The sequence below is a fragment of the Chanodichthys erythropterus genome, chromosome 2 (assembly GCF_024489055.1).
Source record: "Chanodichthys erythropterus isolate Z2021 chromosome 2, ASM2448905v1, whole genome shotgun sequence".
Lineage (NCBI taxonomy): Eukaryota > Metazoa > Chordata > Actinopteri > Cypriniformes > Xenocyprididae > Chanodichthys > Chanodichthys erythropterus.
The window spans coordinates 28,976,699-28,999,330 of record NC_090222.1 but is presented as its reverse complement, the minus strand read 5'-3'; the positions used below and the strand labels follow the sequence as shown (position 1 = coordinate 28,999,330).

The window sequence follows — 22,632 nt, the reverse complement described above, 5'->3', positions numbered from 1 at the left end:
ACGATTGGCGCATATTGTTTCCTGATAGCAGAGGGCTGCTTGATTTGTAGTCGTTGCTGGGGAATTCAGTGACGGTGAGTGACTCGCGTGAAGGTAACCTCACCCTCATCACTGTTTAGCTTACCAGCAGGTAGCGCTGCCTCACGCACACCGATCCGAAGAAGGAAAAAAAGTTTGAGTGTTGCTCTGAGATTTAACGCTTGCGCAGAACAGGTTGCTTGGCCAGTTCCTCTGGTTGACTTACCTGAGAGGTACATCAGTTTCGGTCAATAACAGAAAAGAACTAACGCGCCATCATTTTAGCCGAATCTGGACTCCGGTGAGCGCGAGGGGAAGTTCATTTAAAGCGCAATTACTTTTTATTGAAACAAACATCAAACGAGCGAAAGGATCGGAGTATATTCCCGTAGCTTTTGGCAGGTGCGCTCGTGTTTTCTCGCCTGTACGCCACGAGGAACGAAGCTCGTGACAGGTCGCCGTATCCCGACTTGTCCCCTCTGCATTGCACGCCTCAGTCCGGTAGACGCCGCCTTTCTTCATCGCGGAAAGCCTTGGAAACAGCTGGATGCCTTCCTCTTGAGCAGTCCGGTATCGGTGCCGTTTTCCCTGGTTGATTAAAGCGCTGTCTCGCGAGGGAAAGATGATGGGCTTTCTGCGCAGGACGTTTAGCCGTCGGTCAAAGCGACGCTTTCGGACATCAGACGAGCTGGACGGAACCGGCAGAGGCGGAAACGCGGTGCTGCAGGCTCACCAGCAGCAGGTGATTCACGCACCGACCGTAGTGACCGGGGGAGCCGTAGTCCACATCCCCGCTGCGGGCAACAGCAAAGACGCCATCACATGCAGAGTCCTGTTGCTGGACGGATCAGATGTCAGTGTGGAGTTACCGGTGAGTGGAGGACTTAGTTAGCTTTTCGTGAGAGAAAAGTCACCTTGATTGTTTTGAATGTAGTATTTATCGTCAAAGTTCGGTTTTGTGTGTGTGGCCGGACGGATTTCCCTGGTGCTGGGTCCTGTCCCGGTAGTTGAGATGCAAACAGATGGTGCTCGTGATCCCGTCCTCCTGTTTACTTCCCACCTATAGCGACCGCTCAACCTGTCACACATAAACCTGCAGATTCCCTCGAGCACTGGGAGCTTTCACTGAAAATGAAACAACCAGAGAGGAAAACACACACACACACACACACACACACACACACACACACACACACACGGAGTTCCCCAGCTGATTTTCTTTCTCTTCTCCTCTGCCAAAGTGTTTTGCAGAAATTATTTCCCATTTGTTCGACGAACCAGTTAGGCGCTTAACCTTTGGTCCCTCTTTTGCAAGTCGTGCCGTGTGTTGATTATTTTCTGACTGACAGTTTGTCTGTTTGTAACTTTGTCTTGTCAATTCACTGTAGAATATCTATTTTTAACACTGTACCTCCTACTTTGAGTCTAATTTTGTTGAATTTGAGTTAATGTAATGTAGTTTTTTAACTTTCGTTATCAGTACGGTTTAGTACCACTAAAGCACAATAATATCCATTAAAGGGATAGTTCACCCAGAAAACGAAAGTCATTATTTAGGCTACTCACTCTCTCAAGTTGTTCCAAACCTGTTAAGTTCTTTCTTCTGCTGAACTCAAAAGAGTATTTTTTGAAGAATATGGGTAACCAAACAGTTGGTGGGCACCACTGACTTCCATAGCACTGAAAAAAATACTATGGAAGTCAATGGGGTTTGGTTACCAACATTCTTCAAAATATCTTCTTTTGTGTTCAGCAGAAGAAGGAACTCCATACAGGTTTGGAACAACCTGAGGGTGAGTAAATAATGACAGAATTTTCATTTTTGGGTGAACTATCCCTTTAACTTGCATATCTCTCAGATGCTCTCAGCTTGTTCGTATATTTCTTCTTAGCCAGTGAAAATACTCCCAAAACAAACCAAAACATCAAGCTTTACATGCCAACAAGCAAGACAGAAAATAGTTGTCCATCAAATAGTAGCTAGTTAGGTATACTAAGTACACAAACGACATTGATTTGAAACATGCTTGCTATATAGTGCATAATAAAACAATTTGTACATAATGGAATTTTTCACTAATCAACTTTATAAACAATAATAAAAAAAGTTATAGAATAATTGAACATTATTACAGCATTCTTTTAAAACTAACATTTAATGCTTATGGAACTACATTATAGATTGTTGTGAATACGTGTAGGGTAAGTGCAAATGTATAAGCTAAGCTATCAGGTTAAGCTATGTCATAATGTAAGCTAACTACACCGGACATTAATGTTCAGGTCATTATAACAGTTCAAATGACATATCATAACATAAATTTGCAGGAATTGTAGCCTAATCAAGTGCGTACCCACTAAAAGGCCAATGAGATTACTTGGGGTCTTGATGGAGACCCAATTTTGAGGGAGGACCTGATTTTTCACAACAGTGGTATAGAACAGTGTATGGACAGGAGTGACAGAAGTTTTGGCCCATGACAGTGGCTGAGTCCAATGCCGCATACTCTTGGAGTAGGTTGCAACTGTTAAAAATGTACGTCCTATATAGTATAAACGTGTGTTAAATGAATCTAATCCAGACCTACTACATCCATCATGTTGTCATTGTCATGTGACCATAACATCTAGTTGAGAAACGGTTGAATGTAATTGTCTTGACTAACACAATAGAGATGTTACCAGTCCGTTTTAAATTGCTCGCCTCTGTTTGTTTACTTGCGCAAAGTAAACTATTGGCAGGTCAAAGTGCTCCAGCCCCACTCCACGTTTTTTTATTTCCTTGCTAGTGAGAGAAGTGATCATGGAGCAAGAGAAAACGCATACACCTACTGTCACAAACCCGTTCTTCAGGCAAAATCTGCTTTCACACCACTCACATATTCTGGTCTAGAACACGTGAACATAGACAAATGAAAATGATACAAAAGTGTGTCATAAAAGCACTCTTGGAACATCACTGGGCCACACAAATAAGAGGACTAGAACTGTTATATAATTATATTTAATTGAAAATGTCTCCTTCTCAGTATAGGCCCTGTAAACATCGGAAGTTCACAGTGCACAAATTATCATTTTATATTTCTAAGACGGTGCTGCTGATCACTGGTTTATAAACATGGCTGTCATAGTCAGGCAGTGTTATGCCATACAAGTCTGAACATGTCAAAGAATTTATACAATACATTTTGTGTGTCAATACTTCAGCTTTAACATATCATAAATTCCTTTTGATTTGACCACTCTCAATGTCATCTGAAACCCAAACATCTAACTCGATTATCAGTTTAGTTTTAAAACCGAACCATTTTCATTACTGATGCAGGACTCGTTTGTACTACTTTGTGTGTACTGAGAATAGAGAACAGCTCTAAAATGTATGTTGACTTATGTATGTTAAGGGTTGTAGGTCAACCTGAACAGCAGCAAGTATCAAAGAGAATAATAGCCACCCTCCGCCCCCCTCAGGGTGTGTCCCAAATCCAGCCACTCTCCTCTGACACTTCAAGCTATTTTTGCTCTGGCCTTGGTTTGTGTGCACCTTATATACAGTATATGTGTACCTTATATACAGTATGTGTGAGTATTGTCATCTGTCTTTTAGATTTTGTCTGTGTGCCTTGTGGAGCTTGTCTAAATATCAAGGTTACCAGTCGTTATCAAGACTAAATGTTAGCACAATAGACCAGCACTTTCAATTGAAAACAATAAGTACATGTCAGTGTCTCCAATCCTTCAGGTCATTGTAATTTATTATTCAGTGAGTTTCACATCTTATCACGCTTATACAGTGGCTCCAAAAACTATTTGGACACTCAAGTCACACTTTTATCAATCTCACTGCATTACATAAGAAAATATCAAACCAAGTGGCATTTAAGCACATTTCTTCAGCAAAACATGTCACAAAAAGTTATTAAAACTAATGGGTAGTTATATTGTGAATATAAATGTTTTCTATTTTAATGTATTTTAAAATGTAATTTATTACATTTACAATTTATTAATCTGAATTTTCATCAGCCATGACACCAGTCTTTGGTGTCACATGATATTTCAGAAACCATTTTAATATGCTGATTTGTTGCTCCAGAAATATTTCTTATCATCAGTGAAAAGAGTTGTGCTGTTCAGTATTTTTTATTTTATTTTTTTGAAGAAAAAAAAGTGATACTTTAAATTCAGGAGTGTTTGATAAATATAAGGTTTAAAAGAACAGCATTATTATTTAAAATAGAAATCTTTTGTAACATTATAAATGTCTTTAATGCCACTTTTGACCACGTTAAATTAATGCACCTTTGCTAAATAAGTATTAATTTCTTTAAAAAACAAAAACAAAAAAAACTGATTCCAAACTTTTGAATGGTAGTGTAATTGCAAAAATGGCTCAGTAAATTGGGGCTACTTATAATAGCAGCTTCTCTCGAATTTGTCTTTGGGAAACTCCAAAAGAATGCTCCATTTCCAAGTAATGTCATAATTGACTGTAGAGATGCTGAGGGAATGAGGGAATACTTCTCATGCTCATGATAACGGGAAGCTTCTCCATTTCCAGCTCAGCCATTTCCATGGCCTATTCTGATCCTATTCTCCCCCCTTCGCCCCACAACATCCTCAAACCAACAAAAGAAATCAATCACGCAAATGGAACAAATCAATATCTAAATTCCAAATTCTCTGCATTCGTTTAGTGTTTTTGATCACAGTGGATGCTAGCCTTGAAAATCAACTGACCATCATGAACTATTCTAGAGATAATCTCTTCTTTGTGGAGTTTTTCTTTTGTGTGTGGTATTGTGGTCCCCCTCATCTAGACCTTGCACAAAACACAAAATAGAGACTTTTTTTTTTTTCTCTCTTTGGCTTTTCAAAGTGCTCTGGGTTCATTATCATCCGTCAAATTACTTTGTATTAAGACAAGGTTTGGACGAAAGGTTTGGAATATTCACGGTATATTTGCCATGATTTTGTGGGCGATTTAAAATTATGAATATTGCGACAATTCTGATGCACTTTTATTTGATTAAAAATTAGGTTTTCTAAAGACTGACATTCAATTTGTTTCACATTCCTTTCTTGTCTTGTCCATATGTTACATTTTTTTATATATTTTTGTGTGTTTTTGTAAAGATACACTTCAAATCAATAGCTTGGGGTGTGTAAGATGTTTAATGTTTTTGAAAGAAGCCTCTTGCTTAGCAAGGCTGCATTTATTTGATCAAAAATGCAGTAAAACAGTAATATTCTGAAATATTATTACACATACTGATTTGATGCTCAAGAACAACATTTCTTACTATCATAAATGTAACAAACTGCTGCTTTAAGGGATAGTTCACCCAAAAATGAAATTTCTGTAATTAATTACTCATCCTGAAGTTGTTCCAAATCTGTATACATTTCTTTGTTCTGCTGAACACAAAGGAAGATATTTGGAAGAATGTTTATAACCAAGCAGATCTCATTGACTACCATTTCAGGAAAAAAAGAAATGAAGATCTGCTTGGTTACAAACATTCTTCCTTTGTGTTTAGCAGAACAAAGACATTTATACAAGTTTGGTACAACTTGAGGGTGAGTAAATGATGACAGAATTTTTATTTTTGGGTGAACTAATATTTTTTTAGGAATCCTTTATTAATATAAAGTTCAAAAGAACAGCATTTCTTTTAAATAGACATTGATGGTATAAATGTCTTTACGGATCAATTTAATGTGTCTTTGCTGAATAAAAATATGAATTTCTTGAAAAAAAAATAAATAAATCTTACTGACCAAAAGATTTTGAACAGCTGTGTAGATTTCTGTTATGGAAAATTTAAATTAAATTTATTATATATTCTTCTTTTTCTTCATTTAAAATGAAAAATTAGAATAGTAGTTGTTTCATCTATTTATTCTTAACTAGATTTTTATTAAATGAAACTTGCTTAAACACTTTTTTTTTTTTTAATTATGGTTCTTCTGGATACAAAAAAAAAAAAAAAAGACTAAAATTGCTATGAATACTGAGATATTTTAAGCTATATCACTCACCCGTGATGAGTGCATATGAAAATCAATGCAGCGTGTACATCGCTGTGCCTACTCAGGGCCATCGAGCCCTGCAGGCGCACCGTAGCAGCTTCCTGCCGACGGCATGCTCCACAGGTGTCCCCTTAAACTGTCACAAAATCAGTGTGAAGCCCCAAGCTTTCCACACTTAGTGATTTATCTGTGTTAAATGTGTGCGTTTCAGAAACATTCCAAGGGACAGGATCTGTTTGATCAGATTATGTATCATTTGGATCTGGTGGAGGCTGATTACTTCGGTCTGCAGTTCATGGACCAAGAGCAGGTTGCGGTGAGTGGCACTCAATGAGCGTTTGTGTGCATGTGTGCGTGCGTGTGGCAGTGACCTGTTTTTCTTTAAGCTGCAGCTCTTAGACCAGAAATGAGAAATGGAGTGTGTCAGTGTGAAACAGCCACTCAACATCAATCAGAACAACAGGATTTTCTTTTTCTCAGCACTCAGACTAATAACAAACTCTTTGTCTTGTTCCCTTTCCCTCCCTCCCACTGTCACCCCCAATCCTCCCATGCTGTTTTTCAAATTTCCTTATGTTTTCAGCACTGGCTGGATGCAGCCAAACCCATAAAGAAGCAGATTAGATGTGAGTAGTCTTAAGACATCTCTCACACACATACACAAAATTAGTAATTGTGGAGTTGTTTAGTTGGCTGGGTCACAGATGGCTGATGACCTTGGGATCATAATCTACTGTTGCCGTAGTGACTAGTAGTGACAAGTGTCTGAGTGTATACAATGGGAGTGACTAGAGCCAATCCCAGTGTATGTTGTGCAAGACACACCCCACGCAGATCACCAAAGAGAATGTTGTTGGATGGAGAAAGTGGGAGATGGAAACAGTGTCAGTATAATTTGATTTCAACACAGATTTAAAATCTTTCAGGCCATGCAACCTGTGTGCAATTTAAAAAAAGACTATGCTGTTGGTGAGAAGAAGCCATTGATTCAGTCCCTGTAGTGTCTTCTCTGTATTATTGCATATCCGCAGTGCAACCCTTCAGAATGGTATATGCTTTACAACATTTTTAAAAGCCGTTGAGTCACACTGAATCAACATTAGCTGACTTATGCCTGTCTCTATGACAACAATCTTTCATAACCTTCAAGGAGAGCTTCTTGTCTTTTTTCCTTTTGAAGTTTATGTACAAATTTCATTGTCATTGACAATGAGTGTCTGTTTCATTCCAGCGTACACATATTCTTACTCGTAAAATCTCTCTGTCGTAGATGGACCTCCATACAGATTGTTTTTCAGAGTTAAATTCTATTCTTCAGAGCCCAATAACCTTCATGAAGAGTTCACCAGGTAAACAACAGCAGTCATATATGCTTTTACCTTGTGTCTGTCTTTTAAAGCACTTTAACTCATCAAACCGATCATTTACTCACCCCAATGTTGTTTCAAACCATTATGACTTACTTTCTTATGTGAAGCACAAAAGATCTTTTTTAAAAACAATATCCCGGCCACTCTTCTCCACAAGTGAATGAAAACTAGGGCTGTCAAGCTCCAAAATGAAAAAAGAAAAGAAAAAAAAAGGCACTATTAAAATTATAATACAAGGGTCCTGTAGGATTAATGCACTAGTCTTCTGAAGTGACTTAAAATTACACAAATTTAACATATAGCTTCAGAGGACTTGAAATACTCTTGAGGGTGAGTACATAACATTTTAAATTTGGGTGAATTCTTTATTATGTATTAGCGATGCGTACTATATTGGTTATCAGTGATTTTTAAATATCTCTATCTGTCAATATTAAATTGTGCATGGTGATGTCCTCTATTTTTACATTTAGATTACCTTATCATCTAACACTCAATGAAATTTAAAGCTGCAGTCCGTAACTTTTTTTTGGTTAAAAATTGTCCAAAATCAATTTGAGCACATAACCAGCCAGTTTATCTCCTTACCTTAGCCTGATTCACAACAGTAAGCTTGTAAAAATGTGTTCTAATCTGAGTGGTACTGGTGGGTTTCCATGGGAAATTCGAGCATGCCGCCATTCGTCTTTGCGTCATTAAGTCACGTCTGTTTACATAAAGAAGGTTTCCCAGCTAGTGCTAACATGAACATTTTTATTAACTAACATTAACAAAGGTTATTACATGCTGTAAGAATATATATTTCTCATTGTTAGTTCATGTCAGTTAATGCACTAACTAATGTTAACAAATGAGACCTTAGTGTAAAGTGTACCAAATAATTATCTGCTTATCATATTAGCCTGAAATTTAATGTCAGTTCATCCCTAATATGTATGGTTAACCTATCTGAACTATAATATTTGACTTTTTAGGTCATGTAACTATTTTTAAAATATTTGACTTTTTACAGATTTTGACTTTTTGAGATTTGACTGTATAACCACTTCTTTTTTTTTTTTTTTTCTTTTTTTTTGCAGGTATCTCTTCGTACTGCAGCTTAGACAAGACATACTGTCCGGCAAGTAAGAAATTACGCTTACCTCACAGTGAGACATACACAAACATGCACACGCAGTGGAAAATGTGAGCCTTTCATATCCTCCATTTTGCCCTGTCACACCTCTGACCCTCCCTCTGTCACACACGCACACACAGTGAGGCAGGGTTTCTACCGGGGTCCAATAAAAGCTCTGTTTCAGTGTGTATAATCTGGGTCTGGTCTCCTGGGTGCTGCTCTGCTCCTTTTTAATAAAAGAAACTCCAATGAGAACCAACACACAGCTTCTAATTTAAGAGCAAAGATACGATCCGACACACTTTCCCACACAGGGTGCGCACACTTTCTTACATAAACACGGGGTCTCGTCATCTCACGTTTTACGGAAGTGGATTTTGCTCATTGTTTGAAAACTCTGTCAGTTGCATGTTTTGAAAGTCATATTTTATATGCTGCAAACACATTTACAGGCCGTTTTAAGGGTCATTAAGTCTCTCCTTCTTCCCTGAGCAGGTTAAAATGTCCGTATGATGTGTACGTGGAGCTCGGGGCCTATTGCTTACAGAGTGAGTTCTGTGTGTTTAATGGCCAGTTTGGACTTTTTTCCATGTATTTGCATATTTACAGCAGATTTCTGCCTTTTCATTTCCATTTCTTTCTATTTTGTATGTTAATAGGTGAACTTGGGGATTGTGATCCATTAGAACACTCTATTGTGTTGGTATCAGAGTTTCGCTTTTCACCCAAACAGACGGAGATTATGGAGGCTGATATCTACCGCAAATGGGCTGAGTGCAGGTAATGAGTATGAATGAGTATTTCTTATCCCCACCACACTATAGAGTTTGGCAGCTAACAGTATGTCTTCACATACAGGTTAAAAGACTGAAAGCGAAAGTACTCTGCAAGTTGACTAAACCACAGCCAATCAGAACACATTTGATGTTTAGAAAGCTAAAAAAATTTAGTTTCAGTCTGGTTGGCAGATTTGTCGCTTGATGCTTTGTCACTTCTCACCTGGTTAGAACATGGTTTAAGAGTGTCCGTGTTTTGAATTAAGTCCTTAGAACAGCTTGAAGTGTCAGATTCGGTCTTACTCAATTAGATTTGGACACTTTCATTTGCTAGTGAAAATCACACTTGAAATGTTTACATGCATTTCACACAGACTCTAAACACAGACTCCCTGTGGTTTTAATTAAATCCTCAGCTCTGCATTTGACACTGTTTTAGGAGCAATCATCAAAGTCAGCGTGCTACTGTACAAGTATGCGCTCAGCTGCTGTTCAGTCCCTAAGGATGAGTTGTTGCATTTGTTTAAATGTGTCTGGATTGTTTGTTGTTCTTGGAAATTAGACATTCCTAGACTTTATAGACCTGGTCGTTGATAATAGCCAGAGCGTAAATGTAAGACAGAAACAATGGCTTGTATTGAATTCTTACAGATACCGTCAGCCAGTGTAGAGATTTGAGCAGAGCAGAAGTTTAATGTGAGAGGATTTCCGGCGGTTAAAAACAAGTCCAGCAGAACTTTGGATGCGCTAGATGGGACATATGGCAGATTCTGTCAGGCTGTGCAAAAGGGAGTTGCTGTAGTCTAGCCATAAAATGATGGGGTACTGGACAAAGGGTTGAATGGAGCCCTGATGGTGTTCATTACGGCTCATGAGTTTGAATGTTACATATCTCTACAGGGGAATGAGTCCTTCTCAAGCTGAGCTAAATTTTCTGAATAAGTGCAAGTGGCTGGAGATGTATGGAGTGGACATGCACTTTGTTAAGGTGAGATCACTTACTTTAGTTCATTTACATCCTTTCAGTTCTAATAGCATAATTAAATTCTTGGCTTCATATTTTGTTGTCTTCACCCTCTTATACTTTCACAATAGCAGAGTTATCTCAAATAATAATAGCTCTGTAACAATAGTGTATTTTATTTTACAAAGACATTCTTGTAACTCAATAATAACTCCATTGCATCTTTCTGCTGCATTATACCTTCACAACAGCAACAATATGCCACTACAATAGTGGAATTAATCTTTATAATAGCAGTTCTAGAAGTACTATGATGCTCCCATTCATCCATCTGCTCTTAAAAGTAACTGTGATATCAGGAGGAAAACTGCAGCTCAATTTTTTTTTTTTTTTAAAGAAATTGTTACTTTTATCCAACAAGAATTAATTCAATTGATCAAACGTGTCAGTAAAGACATTTATAATGTTAAAAGATTTCCATTTCAAATAAATGCTGAACCCTGAAAAATATATCCCAGTTTTCACAAAAACATTGAGCACAACTGCTTTTAATTTAATTTAATGTGTTTCTTGAGCAGCAAATCAGCATATAAGAATGATTTTTGAAGGATTATGTGGCAATGAAGACTGGAGTAATGATGCTGAATATTCAGCGTTGCCATCACAGAAATAAATTACATTTTAAAATATATTCAAATAGAAAACAATTATTTTAAATTGTAATAATAATTCACAATATTACTTTCTTTATTGTATTTTTGTTCAAATAAATGCAGTCTTGGTGAGCATAAGAGGCTGGTTTCAAAAACAATAAAAAATCTTACTGACCCCAAACTTTTGTTCAGTAGTCTGTATAATATACTTTTGAGATGGTGTGTAGTTGTAATGTAACAGTGCTGTATACCGACTCTGTGCAGGGACGAGATGGAGGAGAATATGCTCTGGGACTCACACCAACTGGAATCCTTGTTTTTGAAGGATCTAGCAAAATTGGCCTCTTTTTTTGGTGAGATTCACAGACACACTCATGTTGTTCTGACCAGTGGCTGGATTATTACTTTCCATCTCAACATGCTCGTCATAAATGTTTCCAATTAGGCCTAAAATAACCCGTCTTGACTTCAAGAAGAACAGACTGACATTAGTAGTGGTGGAGGATGATGAGCAGGTGAGTTGTACATGCATAAATTTTCACTCATTTATCTGTGCTCACATTGCAGTATATTAAAATTATGCATTTAAAAATTAGAATTATTTTAATAAAATAAGAGGGATAATAAAAAATGCATGTTATTTTTTGTTTAGTACTGTCCTCCTGAGTAAGATATTTTACATAAAAGATGTTTGCATTTAGTTCACAAGACAAAATAGCTGGATTTATTAAAATAACCCCATTCATAAGTATGTGAACCATTGATTCTCAGTACTGTGTGTGGTTACCTGATGATCCACAACTGTTTTTTTGTTTTGTGATGGTTGTTCATGAGTCTCTTGTTTGTCCTGAGCAGTTAAACTGAGCTCTGTTCTTCAGAAAAATCCTCCAGCTCCTGCAGATTCATCAAAACAAAAAAAACAGTCGTAGATCATCAGGTAACCACACACAGTATTGAGAATCAAATGTTTTCACCCCTCTGCTCTTAATGCATCATGTTTCCTTCTGGAGCATCAGTGAATGTTTGAACCTTTTTTAATAGTTGAGTTTGAGTCCCTCAATTGTCCTCAGTGTGAAAAGATGAATCTCAAAATCATACAGCCACTGCTGGAAAGGGTTCAAATATGCAAAAATGCTTGAAAACTGATGAATCTGCAGGACCTGGAGGAATTTTCTGTAGAACAGAGCTCAGTTTAACTGCTCAGGACAAACAAGAGACTCATGAACAACCATCACAAAACAAAAAAACAGTCGTGGATCATCAGGTAACCACACACAGTACTGAGAATCAATGGTTCACATACTTATGAATGGGGTTATTTTAATAAATCCAGCTATTTTGTCTTGTGAACTAAATGCAAACATCTTTTATGTAAAATATCTTACTCAGGAGGACAGTACTAAACAAAAAATAACATGCATTTTTTATTATCCCTCTTATTTTATTGATTCTGCAAGGGGTTCACATACTTTTTCATGCCACTGTAATTGTTTTAATATTAAAATATAAAAAAAGAATAATTCATAATTTGGAAAAAAGCCCTGCTCTATAATGTTAAGTGCTCCAAAACTTTCTTTTTGTATGTATCTGTATATCTGTGTGTGCAGGGCCGAGAGCAGGAGCACACGTTTGTGTTTCAGCTGTCGAGTTCACAGGAGTGTAAGCACTTATGGAAGTGTGCAGTCGAGAGCCACGCCTTCTTCCGGCTCAGACAGCCAACCCACAACAAGAGCAGCCGCAGCGACTTCACACGCCTCGGCTCGCGGTTCAGATTCAGGTACATACACATACGGATGTCCCAAGCTGATCCCAAGGATCTGTATCAGGGTCGATTATTTTTTTTTTTTTTACTGATTGGTATTAGCTATCCTAAGCCTGATACTTACATCCCTTCACACATGCACACCTATTCTGGCAATATATTTACCCTTTTGCTTTTAAGTATCATGTTGTTTGTGCTTACAGTGGAAGGACCGAATATCAGGCCACACACAGTGGTAAAGTCAGGAGAGCAAGCACTTTTGAAAGAAGACCAAGTAAAAGATACCCCTCACGAGCGCAGTCTATGGCCAAGGGTAGGTCTGTGTGCCATATGCAGTTTCTCCTTTCAATAATCAACCTAATGCATTTTCGACATGCTTAATCTTTGTGTCTACCCTGCATCTGTCCTAAAGCCTTTAAATGCTGCTTTAATCAAATACCACATCACATATGTCATGTGTATATATATGTCTGCTTTTGTCTTCCACAGCCATGACTCCAGCAAAACATCCCCATCTAAGGTAAAGCCACACAAACACAATCATGAGCACTCAGATATAAAAACTTAATGCTTATTTAATTTCTAATTTCTGTTGCAGTTGTATAATGAAAGGTTGTTCTATTTCTACTGGTTCTAATTCTGTAATGAATGATTCTCTCTCCATTCTGTAGTGCACAGACCAGCCCTGAGCCAAGCTTAAAACCGGTATGCTTTCAATATCCTTCTTCGTTTTATATGATTATTTTAGGAAGAAATACATATGGGGATTTATTAGGTACATCAGGGGGTTTTAGACATAACCCAAGGCATTTTTTTATTTCGTGAATTGTTTTAAGGCTGCCAAATTTAACGTAAACTCAACATATTAATTAAATATATTTTTGTAAAATTATATATTTATGGTTTCATTCTGTTTTTAAAAGACAGGTCGGAAATCATGATTGTTTTATTTTATTGACAGTTCTAGTTGTTGTAACAGTAGCAAAAGTGGGTTGTACAGAACTGTTCTTTGTATTTATTGTGAAATATTTTGTGAAAGGTGTAATCATAATATATTTTAGTTAAGTTTTTAGGGTCCTTTGCGAAGTGATCATCATATTTGGGGGTCCCTTGCAAAAGGTTTGACTACTACAGAGCCCCTAAGGGCGATGGTAATGGAGAAAAAATATGAGATGGGACGGAAATTATATTTCAGCGCTTCAGTATTGCCTTCACCCAAGAAACCTTGTGTTTGCTCATAAAAGCAATGAAATATCATTCTTCCTCCCACCTCATATTATTTCCACGACACTAATTTAGCAAGCGAATGCAAAGTTTCTCAAGGGAGCGCAATACTTTAGCAAAAGAACGCAAAAGCATTTAAGTATAATTTTTTTTGACAATTTTTTTCCTCAACACCATGTCCCTTTAGGGGTTCCATAGAAAACCCCAGAACCTTGTGAGTAATTTTAATCTTGAGTATCTAACACATTCAAATAAATAAATACTTATAAGAAAATAATTCAGAATTTCTTTTTTTTTTTTTTTTTTTACATTGATTGAGATTTAGCAGACTGAGTTCTTAATGCTTAAAGGGATAGTTCACCCCAAAATGAAAACCGTGTCATCATTTACTCACTCTCATGTTCTTCCAAACCTGTATGAGATTCTTGCTTCTGTTGAACACACAGAAGAAGATATTTTGAAGAATGTTGGTAACCAGACAGTTGATGGTAGCCATTGACTTCCATAGAATTTTTTTACCTTCTATGGAAGTCAATGGCTTCTGTCAACTGTCTGCTTACCGACATTCTCCAAAATATCTTTGTATGTGTTCAACAGAAGCAAGAAACTCATACAGGTTTAGAACAACATGAGGGTGAGTAAATGATTACACAATTTTCATTTTTGGGTGAACTCTCCCTTTAAGTAACTGCCAAGAGACTTCACTAATGTGAATCATAATTTTTCTATTTCCCACCAGTATAAGCACAACATTCCAATTGGACAGGAACCCTGGCAAAGATCACATGCATCAAGTCTGACCCCTCCACTATACGTACAGCCCATGGAACTGGGACACGCTCCACCACCACACAGGTATACATTTGATCTACCAAGATAAAACCTCTACTAGTATTTCAGTTTCTTTAAAAAAAAAAAAATCACAAAATGTAGGCCGATCTCATCTGTGTTTCACCTGCATGTACATATGTGTCTGATTTAGACCCTCCTATGTGGACAGACCCCCTGCGAGCAGTGGTGGGTTTGGTGAGAGCGGTTTGATTGTGCGCAGTGGCAGGACTGTGTCTATCGTGCACAGAGACAAAGTTATGACTGCGCTGTGAGCATGTGAAAGGGTGTTTGGATGAGCCACTCACCCTAGTAAAAGAGACCGCTGAACGCTCGCATCCAATCACAGTCATCCTTCTTCATCATCTCACCTGCAGGAGTCTCATTCATTGCTTGTGATCATCCATCAGGCCTCATCCGATCAAATGCATCCTGAGATGACAAAAACATATTCAGCGTATGCAGACCTTGACGTCTGACAATCTGCATGTTAATAGCTTTTAGAGTTTTGCATGATTTAAAATAAAATCTAGAACTAGCAAATTCCCTGAAAGACTGTCAGAATATGTAACTGCTGCTGTTGTGGCTTTATATTCTATAGCAGGGTCGCTCAGTTTAGTTCCAGTGCTAGGACATGCAAGGACCTCCAGAAGCGAGACTGAGCACCCTTGTTCTAGATTATAGCCTATTTTATAATTTTAAGTTCATAATATAAGTTTACTGTTAAGTGCAGATCACTTGTATATCATTCCAAGACAAGCACCTACCTGTTTACAAACCCTGTATCTTAATTTAAATCCACCTTGAAAGTACTTGTGACATCTGTTCTATATGTGCTAATGATCATTACGTATTTGCTGAAGTGTTAAGTTAGAAACCTTCGTGTTTAGCCATTGAAATCCGTTCAATCAGCAAGGGACGGGGGCTTTTAATGATTACAGCCTGCTGCAATGAGACCTGCCTTAATAAATGTGTTGTTTACACTAATCGACTCAATTTTATTGATTATGTAAACCTTTGACATTTGCTTCTCATTTTTGTATTAACATTTGCACTGTTCCATTTTCTGTTTAATAACACCATTTGCATAAACACGCTGTTGTTGTTGGTCCATCCATTGAAATTACTTTCATAAGCACTCTTGTTATTACATTAGAAAGATGTGAGTGCATGTTTCTGCATGTCATTTTACCGTGGTTATTCATAACATGTTACTTGAAAATGAATCAATAAACAAGTACCAGCTCAGGTTTGCATTAGTTATATGCTGACGTTAATTGTGTTGTGAATGTGTAGAATCAATAAAAATGACATGCCATTCTGCTGCATGTGTGGGTGGATGTGTAAATATATATGAATGAACTTGAAGGACCTTATTGTTCTCTGAATCTCTCCGTCATACGACCAAAAATAATGTAGAGCTGTCATATACCATTGTATTCGGCGTCATTGTTGTGCATTGTTTTATAGTTTCCCTTTGAGCACTGCAGACACCCGGAGGTTTAGTGTGGAAGAGAACGAAGCTCCTCATTCTGGAAAGATCCATCGCTGCTACCATCACCACGGATATGAAAAACAGGAAGCGCTGTGCCTCACGACAGCTAAACCTAGTGAGTCCAAAACTACTTGACAACTACTGTTGTTCACAACAGTTCAATAAACAAGTTATGTTGAGTAACTTACATTTTAGAGACATTTTGTTAGATATTTTTGCGCTAAAGTAGAATCAATAGTTGCGCGTGGTCTCAAAACAACCCCGTGACCCGTTTATAAATTAATCAGTGTTTGAACTAGTCAGTTAAGTAAATGATTCAGTGACTCACGCCACCTGTTGGCGTAGGGTTAGTTCACCCAAAAATGAAAATAATGTAATTTACTCACCCTCATGTCGTTCCACACCCCTAAGGCCTTCATTCATTTTCGGAACACAAATTCAGATATTTCTGATTAAATCCGATGGCTCAGTGAGGCCTACATTAAAAGCAATGACATTTCCTCTCTCACTGTAGGCTACTAAAAACATATTTAAAACAGTTATTGAGAGTTCAGTAGTTCCACCTTAATATTATAAAAATAAAGAATATTTTTGTGCGCCAAAAAAACAAAATAACGAATTTTCAACATGATGGGCCGATTTCAAAACACAGCTTTGGGGCTTTGCAAATTGAATCAGTGACTCGGAGCGCCAAAGTCACGTGATTTCAGCAGTTTAGCCGTTTGATAGGAGATCCGAGTCACTGATTCGATTCATAAAGCTCCGAAGCAGTGTTTTGAAATCGGCCCATAACTTGTTGAAATGTCTTAATTTGTGTTCCGAAGATGAATGAAGGCCTTACAGGTGTGGAACGACATGAGTGTGAGTAATAAATTACATTATTTTCATTTTTGGGTGAACTAACGTTAACTCTTTAACCTGCAGACACGGTCACTGAAAAAAAATCTACTATTGCATAGATTGACAGTGTCTCTCAAGCTCTTTAGGGGGTGTTAACACTAAGAACGGTATAACTATAACTATAACTAAGTTTTATTACATTTTAATAATTGTGAGTAGGGGAGTCCACACCACATCTATTACAATGACAGAGGAATATTTGGAATCACTTTCAGGATGATTTTTTTTCCCACCCAGCTGATGATAAAAATAAATAAATAAAAAACATTGAACAAATTAACTTGTTAAATTCAGAACATGTCTGTGTTTGTATAAATCAGAAGCTTGGGTTGTGTCTCCTGGACTCTCGGATGAGTTGGATCGAGCTCTGCAGAACCAGCTAGAAGCAGAACCTGCAGCCTGGCCGGCCCTTCACATCAACATAGACATGGTCAGTTAAGATCACAGTATCTTGATGCAAATAGAAACGGTTGTAAAACTGTCTTATGCCATATGAATAAGTATTTCATTCTCTCTGTAACTACAGGCAGAGGAAAAACCACTTTCCGAGAAAAGTCTTCCTTCCTCCCCTGCAGTTTTACAGGAACAACTTAAGAGCAACATCTCTAAAGTAACTGCATGACACTCTATTCATGAAAGCTGATGCAAAGTTAATTTATTTATTTATTTATCTACAAGTAAGGTACCTGTCAAAACAGGTAGGCTAATTCCAGCTAAAGGTAGTCAGGTTGCGATGAAATGGAAGTAGCAACGTATCTTTTCTTCCGTATTGTGACGTACATTTGAGTGTAACGATTAATACCACCCCATTTCAAGTTTAGACAGTTTGTAAAATGCAATACAAATAAAGAATCTGTGATTTGTTAAATCTCTTGAACCTTCATTTAACTGACAAAAGTAAAAGAAAATATTTCCAATGTTTTAACTGACCAACTTAATTGTACAATTTTGATTTTGATGGCTGAAACCAGCTAAATAAAAGTGAAATAAAGATTATGGAATGTCCAAGTTAAATGTTCCAGAATAATCAGGTGAACTGTTACTAGATGAGGGTATTTTCGTGTCTGATAGTACCATCCACCAAAGGCTCCATCTTTTCAAGTAAAGATGGGTCATGGCTCACCAACTTGTGCCATATGTCATGAGAGAATAGTCAAATAATTCAAAATTCACATTTCTCAATTCATGATTGCAAAGAATTGAGGTCTTTCACCATCTACCATACATAATACTGAGGAAAAATTTCAGGGAATCCAGAGATATCTCAGTCCATGTAGGTAGGGCATTCAAGCAAGAAGCCTCTGTTGAATGTGCATGACCTTCGAGCCCTCAGATGGCACTGCATGAGAAACCATCATGCTACTGTATTAAATATAGCCACATGGACTCTGGAGTACTTTGGAAAACCGTTGTCACTTAACACAGTCTGCAGCCGCATCAAGAAATGCAACTCGAATCTCTGTTACACAAGGAAAAAGCTATCAATTCCAATACAGAGATGCCATTGAGTTTTCTGGGCCCAAGATCATCTCAGATGTCCAAAAGGGGAATGGGAAATGTGTGCTGTGGTCAGATGAGTCCATGTTTCAGTGTGTTTTTGGGAAAAGTGGACATCGTGTTTATATTTACAAAATACAAGTTAGTCAGTGAACACATTGTAAATCTTTGTCATTTAAAGGTTCAAGACAATTAACAAATCGCAGATTCTTGAAAATGTCCCAACTTTTCTGGAAATGGGGTTGTAGAAGAGGGCGGGAACTTGGTTCTATCCATCGGTTGTTGATTGGATGGAAGCAGATCAGAATGCGAGCTTGAGGGCGATTGTAAGAAAGGGACAGAGTTTAAGCGAACTAAACTATTAGTCCAGCATACGTCACTAGAGTCGTTTCCACATGAAGATCGAGTTATGACATTTTGATTAAACATTACAAGTTAAATAAAAATGAAACACATACTTGAATAAATTATTCAGTTAGATCTATAACATGCATTTACAAAAATGGATAGGGTGAATTTTCATTTCATGCAGACTTAAAAAGTTAACCAGCTCAATTAATTCCCCTTATCTAACTTATACCACATCTAAGGAGTTCTAACAAACATAATGGGTTGATCAAGATGATCTACCATGCTGACCTCAGCCAAATATTTAGACCAGCTAGGAACCACCTTAAGCTGTTTTTAGCTGAAAAATGTCAGTATGGATAACTGTACAATACACAGGGTGACTATAAGAGTTTATAAAGCACAAATATTGAGGTTACACAATGAGGGCATGTGACAGTAGCAGTGAGATGATGCATAGCCTGTGCTTTACTCTCTCTTACTGTAGCGAGCCACCCAAAGTGATAGTGGAACCTCGAAAGGGAACTCTTCAAGTGGAGACCAAACTGACAGGTAAGAACAGCAAGTACTAACTCTGGAAGCTGGTAAATGTCTCAGATGGTTTTCAAGCACCAGAAACCAGCAAGCGTCTTTGTCTCTATGTGTTATATTCACCGACTTTGGCTTCTTATCTCAGATATCCCAGCTCCTCACAGGATTCAGGCTCAAGCAGTCTGAACATAGAGAAGCCAAGAGTGGACCGGCGCAAACGCCTCGTCAGACAGTTCAGCTTGTAAGTCATTAGGCATTGGATTTATTTTTTCTTCTGAGGCCTTTTAGATTTAACAATGAGGACTCTCTTGAAATATTTCATATGTGCTTTAGTAACCATAGTGATGAAGATGACCTCCCTGAGGCACTTGCAGCCATCTCCTCCCAGTGCAGTATGGTAAAATCCTCATCAAACAGCTCCTTGGACAAACAGGTTCAGCCACCCATATACCCACCGGTAAGACTTACTATTCCAAAATGTAATACGAATTTGTGTGTGTGTGTGTGTGTGTGTGTGTGTGTGTGTGTGTGTGTGAGAGAGAGAGAGAGAGAACTGGGTGAACTGTCCCTTTAAGTTAATGACATCAGACTCACTATTCTTAAAAAGGATCCAATTGCACACAAAATTATTGTTTTATATGTTATGTTATGTATACATGTATGTGTGTTTTGTTAAATTATACAGGGTAAATGGTGCTGGAAAGTGCAAAATCGATGTATGTTCCAGTCCAGTAGACTAGAAACACTCTAGTCTAAATAATAATTATTTAGTGAATTCAGTAAAAAAAAAAAAATTATAGTCAGTTACCTTAAGAATTATGCTTCCCTCTTTAGTCAGTTGTACCCTAGAAGATATGACGCATATTCGCCTCCAGGCGCGGCACCATTCAAACGGTTGTCCGCTCCAACTCCTTCCCTCTCTCCACCAAAATTTTTAACTTAAAAGCAGGCGCGGCCATTTTTAACTTAGTCACCATGAAATCAAAATGGACATTTCTTCTTTTTCATTTCTTCATTTCTTCTTTTTTTAAGTACTTTTTGCAGTACTTATTATAAATGATTTATCTGTGCACATCAATATTTAAAAAAAAAAAAAAAAAAAAAAAAAAATGAATGTGGCCTTGTCTCTTAATCTTTATCAATCTTTCATCAAAGCAATTACCGCCCTCTTGCAACGACATCTCTTCTCTGATGAATGGCATGAGGGCAGGGAAACCGGTCACTCAGACGAGATCACACCAATAGCAAACCACAACAATACCGTGATTTAAATAATTCCTGATGGACAAAATCAAGTCCTGCCTACATTTTTTCTTGTTTGAGAAGCTGTTTCAGGATATGTAACAATAGCTTCCAGTTATTTTAGCTGTATAAAAACAGTCTGTTATGCTTCCTGATATTGCAAACTGGTATTTGTTATAATTTTATTTTATTAGCTATCGTTATCATAAACACACTGGTTTGTAGCACAAATAGTTTTACTGTTTTGATAACTACACTTTGTTCTTGTTACTCACCATAGCATTTAATGAATCGGAAGTCTCGCACATTCACAGGAAATAGCTTACTTTGCATTGAAAAAAAAAGATTGATGTTGTATGTTTTAGAGTTTCTGATGTACATCCACTGATATGCAGTCAAAGTTTTGTGTGGTTTATTAAACATTGTTGCACAGATGTTCTGTCACAACTGAAATCAATGTAAAGGGTTAGTTCACCCAAAAATGAAAATTCTGTCATTAATTACTCACCTTGTCATGTCGTTCCACACCCGTAAGACCTTTGTTCATCTTCGGAACACAAATTAAGATATTTTTGATAAAATCCGATGGTTCAGCAAGGCCTGCATTGACACCAAGATAATTAACACTTTCAAATGCCCAGAAAGACATATTTAAAACAGTTCATGTGACTACAGTGGTTTAACCTTAATATTATGAAGTAACGAGAATACTTCTTGTGCGCCAAAAAAAAAAACAAGATAATGACTTTATTCAATATCTAGTGGTGGGCAATTTCAAAACACTGCTTCATGAAGCTTCGAAGCTTTACAAATCTTTTGTTTCAAATCAGTGGTTCGGAGCGTGTATCAAACTGCCAAAGTCACGTTTCAAAATTTCAATGGTTCATGGCAGAAACAAAAGATTCATAAAGCTTTGTGTTTTGAAATCGCCCATCACTATATTGTTGAATAAAGTTGTTATTTTATTTATTTGGTGCACAAAAAATATTCTCATCGCTTCATAAAATTAAGTTTGAACCACTGTAGTCACATGAACTGTTTTAAATATGTCTTTAGTAGCTTTCTGGGCATTTGAAAGTGTTAATTATCTTGCTGTCAATGCAGGCCTCACCATCGGATTTTATCAAAAATATCATAATTTGTGTTCCAAAGATGAACAAAGGTCTAACGGGTGTGGAACGGCATGAGGGTGAGTAATTAATTACAGAATTTTCATTTTTTGGGTGAACTAACCCTTTAACCCCTGGTAGAGATACTGTATGTGACAATATAAAGACATTATTATTTTTCTCCACAGCAAAAGGATACTCCATGTTTGGAGCATGACAGCTCCCCGCTGTTCTTTCCAAGTCCAGTACCTCACCTGCTACCATATGCGGCACATACAGAAAGGTAACATACACACACAACAGTCAGGCTCTTTCCAAAATGTGGAATAATTCCACTAAGATGTATATTTGCCTACTAGATCTGCTGTCTCTCTGAGATTTTTCATATCTTTCTTTTATGTTTGTCCATTTTTCTTTCCATCTGTTGATGTTGACTGACATCTTAACGTTTTTCTTTCTCTGATTGTTCCCATCCTTCTTTCTGTTTATTCATCTGTTTTGTATGTGTGAAGCTCTGAAGACCTGCGGATGGAGAGAGAGAAACTGCTGAGGGCCCTATTAATGACTGAGCTTTGAGACAACACACTCATTTGCTTACAGACAACAAAAACTACACAGAAAGATGAGCCCTTAACTCAATGCACTAATGTATTTCACTGTTACACAGCATATGGACCTGAACAAACCTCTATGCTATAAGCATTTTGCTAATACCACACAGCAGTGTTTAAAGAAGTAACAAAAACATTTGTTTGCTTGTTCTGTTCA

General features: G+C 37.4%; 1 protein-coding gene across 2 annotated transcripts; it reads left to right on the top strand.

The window, feature by feature from the left end:
• The first annotated feature begins 13 nt into the window (after positions 1-13).
• On the top strand, positions 14-22,508 carry epb41l4b (erythrocyte membrane protein band 4.1 like 4B). Of its 2 annotated transcripts, XM_067408382.1 has the most exons (24): positions 14-889; positions 6,260-6,364; positions 6,632-6,674; positions 7,319-7,397; positions 8,498-8,542; positions 9,031-9,083; positions 9,195-9,315; positions 10,212-10,299; positions 11,193-11,281; positions 11,374-11,443; positions 12,536-12,705; positions 12,894-13,003; positions 13,180-13,210; positions 13,362-13,395; positions 14,102-14,128; positions 14,654-14,769; positions 16,213-16,352; positions 17,458-17,567; positions 17,664-17,747; positions 19,470-19,534; positions 19,659-19,754; positions 19,847-19,970; positions 22,053-22,147; positions 22,377-22,508. In XM_067408382.1, exons 1-24 carry the CDS (start codon positions 641-643, stop codon positions 22,438-22,440), a joined length of 2,208 nt encoding a protein of 735 aa, XP_067264483.1. In that variant the 5' UTR covers positions 14-640; the 3' UTR covers positions 22,441-22,508. The 2 variants fall into 2 exon arrangements, with proteins under 2 accessions (XP_067264483.1, XP_067264493.1); XM_067408392.1 differs by lacking the exon at positions 14,102-14,128.
• Positions 22,509-22,632: the final 124 nt, after the last annotated feature.

Bases quoted from the DNA above. Each gene is read 5' to 3' on its own strand.
- epb41l4b (XM_067408382.1), top strand. From the start codon at position 641: ATGATGGGCTTTCTGCGCAGGACGTTTAGCCGTCGGTCAAAGCGACGC. The intron at 12,706-12,893 runs GTACATACACAT...TTGTGCTTACAG, and splicing joins GGCTCGCGGTTCAGATTCAG to TGGAAGGACCGAATATCAGG. The intron at 13,396-14,101 runs GTATGCTTTCAA...ATGTCCCTTTAG, and splicing joins CTGAGCCAAGCTTAAAACCG to GGGTTCCATAGAAAACCCCA.